Source organism: Phyllostomus discolor, chromosome 13, assembly GCF_004126475.2.
Source record: "Phyllostomus discolor isolate MPI-MPIP mPhyDis1 chromosome 13, mPhyDis1.pri.v3, whole genome shotgun sequence".
Taxonomy (NCBI): Eukaryota; Metazoa; Chordata; class Mammalia; order Chiroptera; family Phyllostomidae; genus Phyllostomus; species Phyllostomus discolor.
In genome coordinates, this window is record NC_040915.2 from 54,262,353 (window position 1) to 54,282,091 (window position 19,739).

Below are 19,739 nucleotides of genomic sequence, written 5' to 3' on the forward strand. Positions count from 1 at the left end.
GGGCCCCGGCCAGCCTCCCTCCCTCCCTCCCAGAGTGTTAGAATGTGGCTAGGGACTTGGAGTCTTGGAATGGCTGAAATTCTGGCTTGTGGAAGTTAAGAACGAAAGAGCTAGGAGGATGGCAAAAATCCTAGCAATCGTCAGCGTTGATCCTTCTTCTTACAGGTAAGGCAGCCGGGCCAGACAGAGGGAAGGGGGCTTGCCCTGGGTCACACAGCAAGATGAGGGAGGAGGCGAAAAGGGAATCAGACCACCCCCCACACGCTGCCCCTCCTCCTCATTCTTTCTCCTGACAATCACTTTTTGTAGTTGAACAAGGGGAGAGTGTTCATCCAGCATCTGCTCTGTGTCCAGTCACGTACTGGCCTTCATGGAGAACAGGAGAAAAGTAGAAGAAAGATGAGACTCATGCATGTCAAAGAGCTAGGGAGAAGTCACCGTGCAGTATCTAAGGGAGAGCAGGTCTGCAGACTCTAAGGAATATACCCAGAATCCAGAATCTTAAAACCGTGACATCCTCTGACCTTACGCCAGAGTACTCTTGGATGTTCTTGAAAACTAGGACCTTAGCTGCTTAGGCCTGCTGTCTTGAGTTTGGTTCCCTTGGAAACAGAGATGTGACAAGGCTGTGAGGAACAGTGGTTTATTTAGGAGCTGATCCTAGAAAACAGAGAGAAAGTGAGAAGGAAGGAGAGTCAGCACAGTCCGCATCGATAAGCAGGGGCCCAGGTAAGCCACTGCGGCTCTCTGGGAAACAGTGTCAAACATGCCTCGGAGTGGTCCTTCTGGAGGGGCGAGGGCGCTGGGCTACGCGTCTGCCGCCTCCCATCGATGGTTGCGGAAAGGATGCTCGTGGGCACACAAGCTCCCTAGGACCGCCATCCACCCTTGGAGCTGGTGGGGCTGGCTCACTCTCAGAGACTTTGGGTGAGAAGCCAGCAGGAAGCATCTGAGCAGTGGGTGCTGAGGGGCGCGGGTTTGGGGCTGGCAGCATGTATGCACCTCCAGAATGCCAGCACCTTGGAGTTCGGGAATCCATCAGATTCTTTTTGCTTTTTTTTAAATTTGTATTTATTCTATTACAGTTGGCCTAATTTTCCCCCTTTGCCCTCCTCTCCCCACCCCACCCCCTCCCACAAGCATTCCCCACACTGTCGTGCATGCTTATAGTGTCCGGGCTTCTTTGGATTTTCACACTTAGACCATCATCCTCATTGTGGAGAAAGGAATTCGTATAGAAAACACCAGGCCACTGAAGAACTTACCCAGCTCTTTTGTCCGAGTCCCTCCAAGCGGTGCGGCTTATCCTGAGCGACTCCACCCCAACAAACCACAGCTTTAGAGTGTGAGGTGTGGAGCAGGGCTTTCAGAACACGGCTTCCTGGTAGCATCCGGCGGACTTGGGGAACTCTTTACAACACCAGTTCCCAGTCTTTCCTTCTAGAGACTGACTCAGAAGCCAGACCTTGAACCCTTGGTGAAGGACACAGTGTAAAACTTAGACCTTGGGGCTTGGCCCCCAGGATACAGCAGAGTCGGCAGCAACCAGGACTGTGGAGAGGCCCCCTCTCACTCTTGGAATGGCTCCCGGCCTCTGCCTCAGCCCCCTCCTCACCAGAGTCACAGCGGAAACATGGCAAAATGAACAGGCAGGAGCACCAACATCTATTCATTTGGGGGACATTGGGAATGTATCCGGGCAACATTACAGAGAGCCTTTTATAGGTCACAGTAAAAAAAAAACCCTCAAAGGACTTTCAATGCCTGTTTATGACTCCATACACATAACTTATCAAATTTGTATACTCTTCTCTACTGTGGCACGATTTCTTTAAAAATACTAAGAGTAGCAAAGAGTCAAGTATCCAATGGTTTTAATAAGAGTCAAAGTGAATAGCAACATTTTGTCCAACACGTTTTATTTTTCAGGGCACTTTATCCATCAGACTTTCAAAGCCCACCTGTAAAGTAGATAAGATGCTCTAATCCCTGCCTTCGCAATCTCAGAGACTAAGGCCCAAGGCGTGTTGAGATGTGTGTAAACTTCGCGGGGCTTTGGAAACTGGAAGTCAGGACTCCTGACTCCCCACACGGTGCTCTTGGGAAGCAGTGACCGAAAAGCCTGTTAGGGGTCAACTGCTTCATCAATTTGACCTATATACCTATTCTCTCCTGGACACGTTATACTCACTGTCTATAATCCTCACACCCTGATGTAGGTGGGACCGTACCCATTTTACAGATGAAGAAACGGAGGCTCGGTGAGGTGAAGTGTCCTTGTCCAAAGCCACAGAGCTCAGAAGTTCCAGAGTGGGGATTCTGACTGTCTGGCTATCTATACCACAATTTCAGGAATGATATTAGCTCATTAATCCCAACTTTCCGATTAGTAATAATAGTTACTATCAGTTAACTAGCCCAGTTTATTCCATGTACATATCACTTCTCCTACAACCTCAGAATCAATCCACGAGTCCAGGGCAGACATTCTGCCGACAAAGAAGCGGCTTCCGTCAGGTAAAGCAGCTGCTGTGGGCACGTACAGGGCAAAGTTGGGACTCAGATCTGGGGATGAGAGGTGCTCCCTGCACATCCCTCCTGCTGCCGTGTGTCCGTGGCCCGAGAGGATGCTCAGCGGCCCTCTTCTCCTCTCCCCCCACCAGGATGAAGGTCTACAGTGGGCTGACCAACAGGTCCGCTCTTCTCTACGACTCCTTTCAAACCGAGAGCGTCCCCTTCGAGGGCCTGCTGAGTGAGGGCAACAGCATCCGAATCGAGTTCACGTCCGACCAGGCGCGGGCAGCCTCCTCCTTCAACATCCGGTTCGAGGGTGAGGGCCCATGGGGCCTCCCCCTCTGCTGGGGTGCTGGGGTGGGATCAGGGGAAGCATGGTGCAGCTGGGACTGGGTCCTGGGAGGTAGCAATCTGGCCGTCCAGGGATAAGGGAGACCCAGCGGCCAGATGGACTCTCAGACTTGCAGAAGCAGACTTAGCTTTCCTAACAAACAATTCCTACCCTTTACTGAGCACTTACTATGTGCCCAGTGTCTTACATCCAGTGTGCATTTAATGCTCACCACACTGCAATGTGAGAGCTGTTATTATCTTTGAACTGAGGAAACTAGGGCTAGGGAACCTGAGCGACTCACTCAAGGTCACTGGTTGGCAAAAAACACGGAGCTAAGACTTCTGTCCAGCTTGAGTCTGGTCCTGTAAGCTCTCCTCTGCTCTGTGGGACCCCTTAGAGTCCAGCCCCCCTTCCTCCCAGAATCACTAGCAAGGGCCTGTCCTGGGCAGTCCTGATCCTTGGAGAAAGGACGCCCTTCGGTATTATTGCATGTGCCTTGGGGAACTTTCCGTTCTGTCTTCCCTAAGAAAAGTTTATCTTTTTCTTAGACAAATTGATGGCTTCAAGTGGCAGAAATCAAGACTCCCAGTTGAGGGACATAAAAAAGAACCCCTACGGGATATTAAAAGGAATTAAACCTAAAAACTCAGGAGGGCTGGGAGGGCAGGGATGCTTAGCTCCATTTTAAATAAGAAAAAAAAATGAGACCCCCCAGAAGCCAAGTGCATGGCCCGGGGGCCCTTCCTTCAGCAGGTCAGCTGGAACCAGGTCACGGAGGCCGGTGCTTGTGTCCCTGGGGGCATCCCTAAGTGTCGGGAAGGGCCCACCTTTTGCGACACTGCACTGTGAGTGGCCCCTGGCTCATCTGAGCCACTGTCCCTCTCTTGTGTCCCCTCCCCAGCCTTCGAGAAAGGCCACTGCTACGAGCCCTACATTCAGAATGGGAACTTCACCACGTCCGACCTGACCTACAACATCGGGACCGTCGTGGAGTTCACCTGTGACCCCGGTCACTCCCTGGAGCAGGGCCCGGCCGTCATTGAGTGCATCAACATGCGGGACCCGTACTGGAATGACACAGAGCCCCTGTGCAGAGGTGAGCGACCCCACCGTCACCCCCCCAGGGGCCTCCCCCTCCTCAGATGAAAAAGCCAAGGCCTCTGTGTAGAGGCCTGTCACCAGTTTACACACCAATTCAAATATGGGGACCCTTTCCGGGACTCACCGTCCTTGGGGTCAGGTTTGCTGCTTGTCCTTGAGAAAGCTGCGGAATGCATAAATCTGAAAAGGTGCCTCTTTCTCCAGGCACAAGTCACTAGTGCGTAGCTTAGCAACAAGATCTCTGTGTTGATCTCAGCTGCTCTGGGGTCCCTCTGTAGTGCACCCTGTGTGATGCCAGCCCACCCAATAGCACGGGCAGTCCTGGGCCCAATTAGTGATAGTAATGATAATGACCGTTGTTAATGGGAATGCCAGCGCTGTGTTTCAGACACTCTGCCAAGGACTGGGTGGGCATTGTCTGATTTAATCCTCACAACAACCCTTCCTATTGCCCCCAGTTACAGATGACTAAGCTGAGGCTGTGAATGCCAGGCCTAAGAGCACAACGAGGGTAATTGGCAGAGGCGGGAATGGAACTCAGGTCTCTCTGTTCTCAGAAACCCGCACTCTGAGCCCCCTGGACAGTGCTGGCTATGTAGATCCCTCATCCACCTGGGCCCCCAGTGCCCTGCCCTCCCCATTTCCCCACTCTGAGCCCAGGTAGGCACCCTGCACCCGATGCCTGTGGAGCATGGAAGTAATGAGCAGGAGCCTCCCTCGCTCCTGGCAGCTGCCGCCTGGATGGTGGTTGGCGTGAAATAACAGCCCCGCCGTGGTGAGGGATTGATCTCTGTATTAAATGTGCTGGTTTAACAGAGCGGAATTTATTGGTGCTTTGGCCTCTGCCACGTTGAGAACTTTCCAAAGCGGTAAACACAGAGCAGAATTTAAAGGGCCAGGTGCCAGGTACGGCCCTACCTCTGCTTCCAGTTCAGAGCCGGGGTCCTTCACAGTCATAAGAACTAAGGATTACTGAGCACTTGCCTTGTGCCAGGCACTGTGCTGTGTTGGACACCCCTGAGTTCAGTTAAGCTTCAGAATAACCCAATGGCATCAGCGGTGGTATTACTCCAGCTCCACAGAGAAGGGAAACGGAGGCTCCAAGGAGTTACCTGCCTCGCAGGTAACACACACAGTGTGTTGGCGGCCAAGGCAAGCCTCGGATGCAGGTCCACCTGGCCTGAAGGTACCATTTCTTAGCCACTACTCACCCTGCACGAGAGCAGGGCAGCTGAGGCTTCATTCAGAACGTTGGGCTCTGTCCGTGGTCCTGACGGGACTACAGCTCCATCCTCACCTACCCTCAGCTACAGGAGGGGGGAGGCCAGCCCCAATTTCATCGTCCCACAGACGTGCATGGGCTTCCTGGGTGAAGGCACCTGTCCCCCCACCATGGCGAGCTGTGGCTGCGTGACTTCGTAGCCCACACTCTTAACCGCTGTGCCATATTGGCTTCCTCATAAATGAAGTGTGTCTGTCTGTCTGTCTGTCTGTCTATTCCAGCCATGTGTGGTGGGGAGCTCTCTGCTGTGGCCGGGGTGGTGCTGTCCCCAAACTGGCCAGAGCCATATGTGGAAGGTGAAGACTGCATCTGGAAGATCCACGTAGGGGAGGAGAAACGGATCTTCTTAGACATCCAATTGTGAGTGTTTACTGGTAGACACCACCCCCCCATCCAGAGTGGGGAAGAAATTAGGCCTGCTTTATTCTTTCAGCCAGTATTAAATAAGCATCTACTATGTGTCAGGGGCTGTGCAAAGAACTTGGTTCCCAATGGTGAAGAAAACAGCCTCATGCACACAGAGAGAGAGTCCCTGTGCTTAGGGAATTCCATCTACCAAGGAAGCAGGCATTACGTGAGGAAATGCACCAATAACTGCATTCTGTCACTCTGGTAATTGATGTAAGGATAGGTGTGTGGTGCTGTGAGATCATATAACGGGGATTTGATATAAAGCAGAAGATCAGAAAAGCCTTCCCAGGGGACCTGATACTAAAGCTCAGAACTCAAGGATGAGCTGGAGCGAATGCACCCAATAGGAACAGATTATGCAAAGGCGAGAGTATGCACAGCATTTTCAAAAGACCGAATGTCTAGTGTCACCAGTACTGCGGTCGTGTATGTCCTAGCTGTCTCTCTCAGCCCCACCAGAGGCCCTTGCAGTCTGGGCCTGGTCTGATGTAGCTCTGTCCCAGGGTCTAACACACAGCCTGACACATAGCAGGTGCTCAGGAAATGATTTCTAGTGAAGAAATGCTGTAGTGAATGGACTTGCTGGCTGTGCGGCTGCTTCCTGTACTCAGTGGTGGTGCTTATTACATGTGCCAATTAGAACTCCCTCCATCAACTCCCTGGGGACTGGGCACTCCCAGGGAACGGGGCCAGATGCACCGATGATAGCTCTAAACATGTGTATCTCAGGTAATCCTCACAAAGAAAAAGACCCTGCCTGGTACCCTATCGTCTGGATTAGGATCGCCCAGCTGGCAAGTAGCAGAGCTGAAATTTGAGTCCAGGCTTTTGTGGCTGCTCATTCATGCTCTTTATGCTGCCCTCATGTGAGACGGAGCTGGGAAGGGGACAGAGGCAGATGGCAGTGTCTGGAGAAGCAGAAGACAAGGCTTCCAGGCAGACCCAGACACCGTGGCTGGGGACAGGGGGAATGCCAAGTTCTAAAGAGCCTCTCTGGATGCAGCCATGACCTCTGAGGTCAGCTGGCCTCTCAAGGCTGACGTGCAAACCCAGCTGGCTGGGAGGCAGGACTTGGCTGCCTGGCTCTGCAGAGGAGCTTTGCAAATATAGAGGGAAATTATTTGCAAAATGATTAGTGACTATCTTTTGAAGCTGTCCCTTAGAGAGAGTGGAAGTGTCCTCTGAGGCTATCCCAGGACCTCCTGCTCAGACCGAGCCAGAGATTCACAGACCCCGCCTCTTGGGGACCTGAAGCCCGGCCAACCTGGGCCAGGAGTCTGTCTCCTCCACCCCCAGCCTCGGGACTGTGGGCTCTTCCCTGGCCCAGTGTCTCTGAACTGTAAGGAGGGTCTTTTAACAGCCGCGTTTCTGTGGCGTACACGCAGGAGATTTCTAGGCCAGAATGTGAGCTCAAATTCACGCCCAACTGCCTGTGATGCGCAAGGAGGGAAAAAAGTAAACAATGTGTGAATTCTCCCAGGAGGGGCCTCCGTTGATCAATAAACCATGTTTATTACATCGTAAGGAACCTGGTTAAGAAATAGCATGTTGCCTAGAAATTATCAAGTGAAGTAACAGCAGTGGGAAGACCCCCAAGAGAAGGTTTCTGAGAGTCACGGTATTGAAGGGTCTGCCTCCACGGACTTAGAGGCGGGGGCCAGAGTGAGAGGACCTCGGGGGCCCTCCAGACCAGTGACGCTCAGACCCACTGGCAGAGCTCGGGGCCAAGTGCGGGGCTGGGGGGTTGGGCAGGCCACATGTTCTTCTAGGTAGTCTGGGCACCAGGTGCTGAGCCAGAGTGAAGGTCACGTGGGACCCCAGACAGGCTCCGAGATGGGGTCAGCGGGGAGAGAACCGTCCCTCCAGGGGGAGGTTCCACGTCCCCCGTGGAGCACGCAACCTACATCGTCCAGGGCCAATTCGGTCCGAGTTCAGTCACCGTGGACACATTGTAAGACTGTGGTTCTTCCCACTGAGCAAGTTTAATTCGCTTCCACGTGTGTGTACTGAGCACCCCTGTGAAGGAGGCACCGGCTGGGAGCCAGACAGGCACAGCCTGCCCTCAGGGAGCCCATGTCGTGAGTGGGTGAGGCACAAGAGGGATGCAGGACGGGCGCCCTCGGGGCCTGGAACGGGGCAGGCGAGCTGGTGGGTGGCAGGGAGAGAAATGTCCCCAGGGAAGCAGCATCTAAGTCACCGGGAGCAATTTTGCCCACAGGGGACATGGGCAGTGTCTGGAGGCATTTCGGGTGGTGACAGTTGGTGATGGGAGTCGGTGCCACTGGGACCGAGGGGTGGAGCTCAGGGATGCGGCTCAACACCCGGCAATGCCCAGGACAGCCCCACCACAGAGAATTAGCTCACCCAAATGTCCATCGTGCGGAACTAGAGATCCCTCATCCATGCTGAGATCTGAAAGGCAGGTCCAAGATGGGCAAAGACAGAGGGAACAGTGTTACAGCCCAAAGGAATAGCCTGTGCGAAGGTTCAGAAGCAGCAAGGTGCCCTTCTCTTCCCATTTGTCCACAACATCGAAGCTGTGCTGAGCACGTGGCGCATCCCAGCCAATCACATCCCAGGCACCGTCCCTACGAGCACGTGCAGTGGGTTCCACGGTGACCTCCATTGTACAGATGCATAAACTGAGGCTCAGAGAGAGGCCAAGTGACTGGGTCATGTGGCTGGGAACTGGCTGAGCTAGGAATCAAACCCTGCTTGCTGCATCCCTAGGGTCTGGGATCCTCACCAGCCCTTGAAAGGAGGGAGCCCTGCGTCTCCGGGGCTCAGTGACACGGGAGTGACATCAGTGAGGACGTGCCGCCAGGTAGCTGTGGAGTCAGGCAGGGCTTTGAGGGGTGCACTGGGGAGTCCAGATTCGCCCAAACTGGGCAGCAGAGGCAGGGTGGTCAGCAGTCAGGGGGGCGGGGGACATGAGCCCAGCCCTCCAGCCACCAGGCCGAGGCTTCCTCTGGAAAAGTCCAGCACACGCCTGGCGGGGCGGCGTCTGGACTTGGCACCTCTCCCCTCCCACAGAGGGAGTGAAAATAGCATCTCGCCGGCGAGGGTTACGCGAGGCCCGAGAGCTGCTGGGTTTAATTTATCTCGCTTGGTTTCTGCTGACAGTTTTAGTAAACCAATTTGGGTTTGATAGTAAAAATAATTTTGTCCTCAGGGCCCCTCAGCCCTGCCTAAGTGTTGGCAATTGTTATTTATCACAGCGGCGAGGAAGAGAGCGTCCGTACTGCGGGCAGAGGTGGGCAGGTGGCCTGTAGGAGGCGCTGGGCGGTGTTTGCTGGGTCTCGGGCCCAGCCACATGGCTGTGTGGTGGGGGGCTCTTTTTCTCCCTCCTGTACTGGATGGGTCTGTTGATGCTGTGTGCATTTAAGATGAGGTTTATGAGGGACCTACTGTGTGCTGGGCCCTGAGCTGCGCAGTTCATATCCGTGAGCAATAATGAACGGGAATGTTATTATGTAGAGGTAATAATTGTGTGATTTAGAGCTAATGTGATAGAGATCATTACAGAGGGGTGATTACCCAAATTAGAGATAAGACATGCAGAGCACCGTTGCATGGGGTCTGATGCATAGTTGGTGCTTCATAAGTGGAGGTTACAATGACCAAGAATCCTTATCGGGTAGGTGTTATTATGGTGTGCATTTGGAAATGACAGCACAGAGACGTTAAGTGGCTTCGTCAGGTCGCACAGCCAGTAAAGGACAGGGTTTGCACACACACGAGAGCCTCCACCTTCATGGACTTGAACAGCCTATGGGGGGGGGGGGGCAGCTGCATGTCCGTGATGACTCAGGGGGGCTCCCAGGCCTCCAGGAGCTCAGAGTTCAGGAAGGGAAGAAGGGCCACACACAGACCTGGCAAGAGGCAAGCAGGCAAAGTGCTGTGGGTGGCGGGGGGGGGGGGGGGGGGGGACATCATGGGGCCTTGGATTTATTTCTGCGGGTCATAGAGTGTCGCAGAGAGGGTGACATCCAAGCAGTGTCTTGAAGAGTGTCAGTTGGTCAAGCTGTTATGGGGGCAGGGCTTTCCAGGGGGGCCCATGTGAGTAAAGAATTCCAGCAGGTGACAACAGCGACTGATAGGCACCCAATGGGTGCCCAGAATTGCAACATTGATTAGGACCACCCGCCTTGCATTGCTGGTGTTGGAGGGGGGAAGTGGGGTGCCTGACCTTAGGATGAGTCAGGAGCCCCCAGGGTAAACCCCCTTCACACCCCAAATGCCTAGTCCCCGGCCCGTCATGAACCTCCCGGCTCCATCAGGGATCCGCCACTTACTCTAAACCACAACCGAGCAGGAACCTTTGAAACCCTTCAGGATGTGTTAAATCTCTGTCCATCTACCTCTCTGCCCATCTACCTACCTCTATCTCTCTCCCCGAATGAAGCGTAGAAAGGCAAATAAAACAGCCAAGGAATTATCAGTGAAGGCATCAAAGAATGGAAGAGCTGAGAGGGCCCCAGAGAGGGGAGGTGACTTACCCAGCATCACACAGCAAGTCGGGTGTAGGACCAGAAAGACAGCCTCAGCGTGGCTGCCAGAGCTGAGCACGGAGGCCACAACCTTGAACATGCCACATGACGGGGAGACGGAAGAGCTTCTAGAGTCAAAAAGAGCTGCAGTTAAAGCCTGACTCTGCCGCTCACTCACTAGCCAGGGGGGGCCTGGGGTGGCTGTGATACCTGCCTCTGGGGGGTGTTCACTTCATCCCCAGAGCCTGGCACCCAGCACGTGCTCAGTAAGTGTCTGCTATGTCAAAGGGAGAGACAGCGAGTGTGGAAGTTCATCAAAAAACACGTCAAGTTCTTAGTAAGGTTTCTGACATGAAATAGACAAATAACCACAGCTCACTCTCTTTTCACTCCCATCACATGCCAGGTTTTACGCTAAACACTTAGCGTGCGTTGTGTTCACCGCCAATGTCAGCTGTCATTACCCATATCAGCGTCAAAACCAATGCCTGGTGTTTACTGAGCACCTACTAGTTGCCAGTCACTAAGTGCTTTATTCCTATTAAGCCATCTAACTCTTCAAAGTAACCAATGTGATATCACTGTGACTATCGCCTTTTGACAAATAAGAAAGCTGGGCCTTAGGGAGATGAAGTCATGTGCCAAGGTCACACAGCTGAGAAGAGGCCAAGTCAAGACTCAAACTCAGGTCTCCAGGACCAAAGCCAGTGTTCTTACCACACAGTACATGGTGGTGAGGTGCTGCACGAGGGAGAAAGCCCTCACTCCACCTTACAGCAGAAACCTGGGCTCAGGGAGCTTCCCCATGCCCCATTCCCTGGGCACTATTGCAAATATACATATATCTCTAAAAGAAAAAAATTCCAAGCAGGCTCCAGCTGGCTCACTGGGCTCCACTGCAAAGCCCAACCCTAAATCTCCCCTGTTTATGGGCTGCTGCACAGTTCCTTAACCAGGAAATAAAAGGCCCTAATAACAAACCCTGATAAGCATGTGATTGATAGCGGCAGAATGGTTCTCTTCCGCTGCTGCCAATCTGCTCTGTGCTAAGTTCATTCCAACCCCTAAAAATTAAGTGCCTTGTCCAGAGGCATTCCAGGCCTGCGGTGACAGAGCTGGTTTGGGCTGCAAGAATTCAAGGGAGAGCCCAGCAAGAAGGAAGCTCCAGAGTCAAGGGCAGCCCTGGCCCCCAGAAGTACAGACCCTCAGACACTAGCAGAAATCATGGGAGAGACAGCGACTGTAGAAATGAAAAACCTCCCAATGCATTAGCAGAGGGAGATGGGATTTCTCTGGAACCAGAAGTCTAAGGAATCCAAGAAGGAACAGCAAAGGTCATAAAGCCCAAACTCCATCGGGTTGCAGGGAAAGAAACAGGCCCAGAGATGGGAAGACACTGCCCCCAGACTACTCTATCAGTCAGCTACTGCTGCGTAACAAGTTACCCCAAACCTGGTAACATCAAACAGCAAGCCTATAGCATTGCTCGCAAGTCTACAGGTCAGCGAGGTGACTTTTCTGGTCTCAGCAGGTTCATTCGTGTCTGTGGGCAGCTACAGGCTGGGTGGTGGCTGTGTGGGTTGTAGCTGACCTTTCTTGTGCATCTGGGGGGAGGCAGCTGTCACATGATCTAGGCAGCCCCTGGCAGAGATGGTTCATCTCCGCTGCACGTGTGTCTCATCCTCCAACCACTAGTGCACGCTTCTTCCCATGGTGACGGGCCAGGGTTCCAAGACAATGAGCAGAATCATTTCCTCCTACGGCGAGTTGGAAAGCAAGGGTGCGAATACAGAGAGGGGCAGAGCTTTGAAGTCACTTTTGTACTCAAGCTGCCGTAGTCAAAGAAGAGTGGAGGTCAGAACTCAGGTCTCCTGGCTCCAGGTGGCGTTAATGTGTACAATGACCCTGTGAGTGGCCACCACTGTCCCCACTTTACAGACGAGGAAACCGAGGCTCAGAGAGGTGGAGTGACTCGCCTACCATCCCCAGCTAGGAGATGAAGGAGTCAAGATTTGCACTGTAGGCTTAGTCCCTGGTGTTTTGAACGCTCAGAAAACATACCCTTCTCGACACGGTGCTTCCATCAAGTAGGGGGACACTCTGGAGAGATCCTGAACTTTCTCAGAAAGAAGAAAAGGCCCTGGCTTGTGGGAGGAAGCCTTGGGCTCAGATCCCAATTCTTCCACTTATTGGCTCTGTGACCTTGGAGAAGCCATTTCACTTCTCCGAGCCTCAGTTTCCCATCTTTAAAGTGAGGGTGTTAATGGCACCCACCTCTTGGAGTCTGTGAGAGGACGGACACTTCACAAGCACGTGGCACATGACACGCACTCAGTAATTTAATTGGCAGCTATGGTGGTGATGACGATGAATTCCTTCCAGGGAGTGTGCTGCATTACATGACCACACACACACACACACACACACACCGTGCACATACAAAGGCTGAGCTTGGGGTTTGGGGGTGACAATGAGGAATGAAGTGGGTTCATCCAAAGCTGCTACCCCGGGATCCCCCCCGACTACTTACACCCCCTCCCCCAACATGCAAGGGACAGTCTGGTCAGCGGTGTCGGGGGCATACAAACTCCAGATAGGTTGTCCCCCAAGGCATGCTTGTTTTCTGCCCCTCGGCCACGCTGGGCTCTCAGCCTGGTGATTCCAAGAGCGTCTCTGGGAGGGCACCGGCCCCCTGCCTCGCGCTGGGACACTGGGTGGCTGGTGCACACCGGGAGCTCGTGATGCTCCGATGCAATTAGATCTGACATCCCGGGGAGCCGCGACTGCTTGCTGTGTGAATCCCTGACATGCGGTGGCCTCAGGCACTTGCGACTCGGCAAGTGTTTATCGAGGGCGAGTGGTGTGGCGGGTGTTGCGATCGATTTTCCGAGGCTCTGAGATAACAAGAACTCTGAGGACTGAGCCCTGACTGCATGCCAAACTCCATTCTGAGCAAGTTACCTCTGTTACCTTAATTCATTCTCAAAACAACCGATGGGTTCTCACAGGTATGTTCCCCGTGTAACAGATGAGGACGGGGATGCCCAGAGGGGTTCGGTGGCTTGCCAGCCGGACGTAAGGGTGCCAGGGTCTGGACCCGGCTGTCTGACGCTGAGCCACACTGGAATCACCTCTTGGCCCAGCCTCACGGAACAGAACCCACAGTATCCCGATGGCGGCCAGCCTCCCTGGAGAGCTCTGCGCAGGCTGCACTTTAGAATGTGCACCCGGGCAAGAGGCGCAAGGTGGAGGGAGGAGTCAGGGAGGGAAGCCGGGGCAGGAGCCCTGACGGGGTCCTGGGACAGCCTCGGCCCCTGGAAGCCGCTGCACACCCGTCTGCTGCCTCCAGGGGGAGCCCGGGATGCGTCTCCCAGGTTCCAGACAGTTCTCTTTTGCCTGGAGGACAGTTCCCATGTAGGGCCCGCGATCCCGACCGGGGCTTACGGGGGAGGCATTTGACAGCTCCGATGAGCCACACTGAGGCTTCCGGAGGTGATGCCTTCCAGAGGGCATGTCACGGCGGGGACTCGGAATGACAGGAGACACATGCGGCAGCTGTCAGCTCCCGCTGGGGAGGGCTCCGGAACCCCCCCTAGCAATGCAGAGCCCCGGGCCCACCTTCCTCTTCACAGGTGCATGTGCACACACACCACATGCACACCACACACAGACACACACCACACCAGCAATGCACACAACACACACCATATTGCACACGCCGCACACAGCATACCTCACGTACAAGGAACAATGCACACACAGACACGACCCGCTGAAGAGGAGGAGAGCAGGAAGCGTTTTTGGCCCGGGCCCATTGTTAAGAAATTTGTTCACAGTTCGTAGATTCTGAGATTTTCATCTGGGATCACCGAAGCCCAGGCCGGGCAAGCCATCTGTCCTTCGTCACAGAGCAGGGACGTGACAGAGGGGTGCCTCTCACTGAGGTCCCCAACACTGGGTTTCGTTGCTATACCCCTCGCCTCTCAGCAGACCATCTAGTTCATTGTCAATACTTTACAGATGAAAGGTGCCCCTTTAACTGAATTTCTGGCACTGATTATGTTATTTACAGCGCTCAACAATATTGTGCCCATTTTACAGGGGGGGCTACTGAGGCTTGGAGAGGGGAAGCCACTCTCTCCAGGTCACCCGGCCCAGAAACCAGCACATCCAGGATTTGAATCCAGAGCCCATCCTTCTAGCACTGTTTCTCCAGATGGGGCAAAAACACCAGGGTGGCTAAAGGCTGATTATCAGTAGCCAGCGCAGCCCAGACCTGTCGGGTTTCCCAGGCTGCGGTGCTGGGTGTGAAATGTCCCATCACTGACCTTGACAACCCAGTCAAGGTCAGCCCGTGGGGGATCCCAGAGGAAAAGCACATCCAGCGTGGGGTGCCTTTGCCTTCTCCTTCCTTGGGGGATAAGAGAGTTGATTGAGAAGGGGAGAAAAGCGGAGGGAAAGGAGACATGAGAAAGAAAAACAACTGTGGGAAAGAGAGCCTGGGTCTCCCCTGCACGGAAACCCCTGGGTCTTTAAGGAAAGCATGCCAGGGCCCCGCCCCCGGAGATGCCGAGGGTCTGATTGGTCGGGGGCACAGCCTGGGCATCATCTGAGTTTTGACATCTCCCCTGCGAGGCCCACAAGCAGCCAGGACCCCAGGACCGAGAATCACTGGGCGAGGTCAGGGTTCCAGTCTGACACAGACCAGCACTTGGTGATGTTGAGGAGAAAGGGAGGGAGCGAGGAAGATGAGGAAAATGAGAGGAAAACTGAGAAGGAAGTAAGAAAGCTGTTCTTTTTTTTTTTTTTTTGCTTTCAAGTGTCCTTTTAGGGAGCCAAAGAGGTTGGTTTTCTGTGTCCTCCCTGGAGTCGACATGCTTTCTTGTGCCGTCTGCCATTTTATCAAATTAAATTGAAACCAAATTAGCGCTGGGCCGGAGGGCCCCTCCGCAGTCCACGGTGCTGAGAAGCAGAAGCGTCTGGCACTGGCCGTGAGGCATCGTGAGGGAGCCCGGGGCCTTGGGATCTGGGCCCCTGGGGGCTCAGTTTGCTCCTCCGTCAAATGGGATTACTAACCTGTTCTCCAACCACTCTGCTATGTGGTTTAGGGCATCTGATCAGAACTGGACATAAAGAAACTCTGAACAGGTCTGGGTTTTTTTGTTTGTTTTAATGGCCTTCTAGAAAAACGTTTTCTGTAAAAGTTTTATTGCATCTATAACTGCATGTATAGACTTTGGTTTTTTTTTTCCCTTATTTAAATCCTATGGTATATTTAATCACCATCTCTACTGTCCTGTGGAGATCTTGCCTGAACTTCAAGATGGTATTTTCTTAGGAAAGTCACTTAATAATCCCCCTGAGCCTCAGTTTGCTCACTGGAAAACGGAGAAAAACTCACCCTAATTCACTCATGGAAACGACACTTATTTTCACCTGTGCGGGGAGCTGGGGTCAGCTTCAGGGCCATGCGAGCGAAGAGCTCGCGACTCCAGGGAGCTCACAGCCCCGTGGGAGAGCTGACCAGGCCGCGGGGTCCTGTGCGTTGGCGGTGGGGTCCTGGCGTCCACCTCCGTCGGTTTGGATTCTGGCTGTCCTGGATGACCAGCTCTTGGAGCTGCAGAATGTTTCTCTACCTCTGGGTCCCTCGGTTTGCTTATCTGTGAACTGGGTGGCAATAGTGGTTCTTACATTATTTGGTGATAAAATGACACAGTGTGTGTGAAGTGCTTGGAACAGCTCCTGGGGACCTTGGCTAGTTGTTATGTAGCCACAACCACCGGGTGGTGGTGTGAGGAGCGCAGAGGGGCCTTGAGGAGTTAGCAAAGAGCCCAGCAGAGAGGGGAGGAGAGGCATTTCAGGAAGACGGGGCAGCAGGGGCCACACAGGTCTAGCGGCCCCAAAGGCCCTGGGGTACAAAGAGGCCTGAGACGGCAAAAACGGGTGGGGGCCCGCCAGGCAGTCCCAAAAACACTGAGAAACCACACCTCATTCTGTGAGCGAATTTTTGCTCTTTCCACAGTCCGGTTTCCATTATCAGCTGCCTCCCTTTCTCCCTCCTTACGTCGCTTATAAATTGGCTTGCCTTTTTCACTCTGCTTATGCTAAGCAAAATAATGTCCATGAAATGAGAAGTTCAATGTGCAAACCATATATTTATATATTTTTCTAATTCACATTTAAATAAATACATAACCATTAGACATTTTCAAACATGTTTTGTCTACCTAAAAATCATCTTGTGAATGCCACTGGGGAAAGCTTTTTAAAGGCGAGATTTCTAGGCAAAGGTCAGACGTTGGTTTAGAAAGAAATGAAGAAAATGCAAGGTGGCTCGGTTATCATTTCCTTCTCCGCCTTCTGTGGAATATTAACCCCTGCTCCACAGTTGCAAAGCCCACCTACCACCTTCCCCCGCACATCCAGGCTCCTGATTGGTTGGGGTGAGTCGGGGGCGCCAGTCGCCTAGGGAAATAGACAGCAGCTTATCCCATGCTTTGGCATACACTGCCCTCTACTGGCCAAGAGAAGAATTGCTTTGCCAGAAAGAGCTCGTTCATCTGTCAGATTGAAATTTGCATTCTATCCTCACCTCTTTGGCTGTCTAGACCCTAGTGGAAAGCAATAATGAAGGTTCCTCCGGCTGTTTTTATCTGTTTTTGAAGAAGTAATACATTCACATGATTCAAAAATCCCAAGGTACAAAGGAGTCTACTGTGAAAATTGTTTCCTACCTTCCCCCACAAACAGCCCCGTTTCGTGTTCCACCCCCTGGGGCAAGCTTCCCATGAAGCTTGAACTAGCTTCCCATGTATCTTCCCCAGACTCTTTAGTTTTTTCACAACCATAAGAGAAATCTCATATCTACCCAAATAGAGCCACACAGACTAAGGAACCAGTTTAACAACGATTTTATTACATACTCTGTTATATACAATCGACAACAGCAACAAAACAAAACAAATTTAATTGTTACCAAGAGATGTATAATATTTAGGAGACAAGATCTTTTTAACACAGGGAGTCTGTAGAGAGAAGAAATATTATCATGATACAAAAACAGTGTTGGAGCCCTGGCTGGCATGGCGCAGTGGATTGAGTGCCGACCTGCAAACCAAAGGGTCGCTGGTTCAATTCCCAGTCAGGGCACATGCCTAGGTTGCAGGCCAGGGCCCCAGTTGGGGACGTGTGAGATGCAAGCACACATTGATGTTTCTCTCCCTCTCTTTCTCCCTCCCTTCCCCTCTCTTGAAAAATAAATAAATAAATAAAATATTTTTTAAAAAGGTTGGAAATCATGGGTTTAATCAAATAAATTTAACAACAGTCTCCTAAGAGCAAAAGACATTTCAGGATGAGGTAGGGCAGTCAGATGGGGCTTTCTCATCTTGCAGATTTTAGTTGTAATTTTTATTCACATTTTCTGATACAAGACTGAACCCAGGGACACTTATTGGAGATATACTGCTGGCTTTCATGAAACATCCTATAAAATAGCAGTCATATCTCAGGTCTTGGCATCCAGTGGACCTAGGCTTGAACCCTAAGCCTTATTTGTAGGTGACATTGGGCAAGTGGCTTCTCCCCGTTGAGCCTCAGTTTTCTTGTCTGTAAAATGGGACAATCGTGAGTTTTAGTTGGTGGCGTTGTCGTTGTTTGAGTGCTTCATACTCAGGAGGCAGCATTGTTGTTTCTCAAAAGCTAAATGAGTCTCTCACGAGACCTTTTCTCGGGGAGTCGACGGGGTCGGTGTTTTCACGGCCGAGACAGGGAGGAGTTAGAAGAGGGTGTCGGAAGCAGAGGCGCTGAACAGGGGCTCACGCTCCGGAAGGGGCCGTGGGATGTGCCTAGAGCAGGGTCAAGGTGAGGACAGAGCTAGAACCCTGCTGGCCAAGGCCAGGCAAGGGTCGGCACTGGAATGGCTGGCCAGGCACGTAGAGGCACCGTGGGATCAGGCTTGAGTCTCATGCCCTTCACAAGTAAGAGGAGTGGAGACTGCAGGCAGCAGGGGGCCCAGGAGGTGGGCGGGACAGAAGACGTCTGGGGCAGCTCCAAGCATTCAGGGCTTTTGAATTAAGCCCTGGGGAGCCAGCGCTGAAGGCCTTGGGGATGAGAGGAGTCTCCCTCCCCCCGCCCCACCAAGGCAGACACAGGTAAGGATCTATTGGGGGACAGGGCCCCCGGCAGAGGTGGAGTCAGAGCCACAGCCCACCCTGCATGAGAGCTGCTGCTGATTCATCCAACGCCCTCAGCACCCCCCTGAGACCTGGGAATACAGGGATGAGCAAGGCAGACCTGCTCCCTGGCACCAAGGAGCTTCTGTCCAGTGCCCACACGGCCCAGACCATCGCAGTGCCCAGCGCTCTGCTGCACGCAAGGGGAGAGCACAGAGGGGCGCCCAGCCAGACTCCAGGGGACGCTGGGGACCCTAGCATGAATGAATCGCAGAAGGCTGCAACTGAAGGATGGCAGTACTTACCAAGATCTAGAGAGGGAAGGAAGTAATTCAGGGCAGTGAGAACGGCGTGTGGAAAGCCCCGGAAGTACTTCTACATCCTTCGGAGAGACTGATGAGTAACTCAGCCGGCTGGAGCGTGAGGGGGATGGGGAGGCATGAGGCTGTGGAGAGGCGAAGGGGGGCAAGAACTGGATCCACAGAGCCTTGACTCGAGGACCAAAAGTTCCTCCTTTACTCTGAGATGGGGTGCGCCTTTTTAAATTTAGGTGAGATTCACATGAGGTAACATTACCCATTTAACACACACAAATCAGTAGCATTTAGTGCGTTCGTACAACCAACACCTCTGTCTCGTCCCAAAACATTTCCATCATCCCTGAGACTAACCCCGTGCTGATTAATCAGTCTCTCTCCGTTCCTTCCCGCCCTGCTCCCCAGCCCTTGGCAGCCGCCAAATTGCTTCCTGTCTCTGTGTACTTACCTTTTCTGCATATTTCTTATAGGTGGGACCATGGAATGTGTGGCCTTTCATGACTAGCTTTACCCCTTTGCATAAAGTGTTTAAGGTTCATGCATGCTGCAGCATATATTAGTACTCCGTCCTTTTTCATGGCTGAATAATATTCCATTGCATGGGTAGACCCCACGCTGCATATCCATTCATTTGCCGAGCGAAGGGGCCAGGTGTGTGTTTCAGAAGGAGTGATCCATCTGCTGAGGGGAGAGGGACTGGGGCCAGGCAAGGATGGAGTCAGCAGGCCACGCTGCTCCCCAGTCCCACTGACGGATGATGGAGAAAGGCTGGCGGCTGTGGCTGGGGGGACAGGGGTGGGCTGTAGTGTCGAAGGAGGCATGGAAGCTGAGGTCCGCCGGCAGGAGCTCAAGCCCCTGGGCCCATGGAAAGCCTCTCCCTCAGGCAGCGAAGAGGGGCTGGGGCAGGCAGGGGCTGGCCTGGGAGGGCTCCGTTTGCCTGGGGAGTTCTCCCAGACCAAACCCACCCGCCTGCCGGCACCCTTCCTTCCGGAGTCAAACTGATGTCTCGGCGCCTGCTCGGATTGTGTCTGGCTGACACCTCACTTTGGTCCTCGGCACAAAGCCTCACTCTGCCCTGTGGCCAATCTGTCTGCATTTTACATCTCAGCGGGGTGC

General features: G+C 53.1%; 1 protein-coding gene across 3 annotated transcripts in view; it reads left to right on the forward strand.

Annotated features, from left to right (window-relative positions):
* Window positions 1–19,739, forward strand: part of SEZ6L (seizure related 6 homolog like) — a 165,278-nt gene that overhangs the window by 113,518 nt on the left and 32,021 nt on the right. For all 3 annotated transcript variants that reach the window (XM_028528061.2, XM_036014924.1, XM_036014925.1), the window contains exons 7-9: window positions 2,664–2,830; window positions 3,750–3,944; window positions 5,453–5,591. In XM_028528061.2, the coding sequence (XP_028383862.1) occupies window positions 2,664–2,830; window positions 3,750–3,944; window positions 5,453–5,591 (501 nt within the window). The remainder of the gene's footprint in view (window positions 1–2,663; window positions 2,831–3,749; window positions 3,945–5,452; window positions 5,592–19,739) is intronic.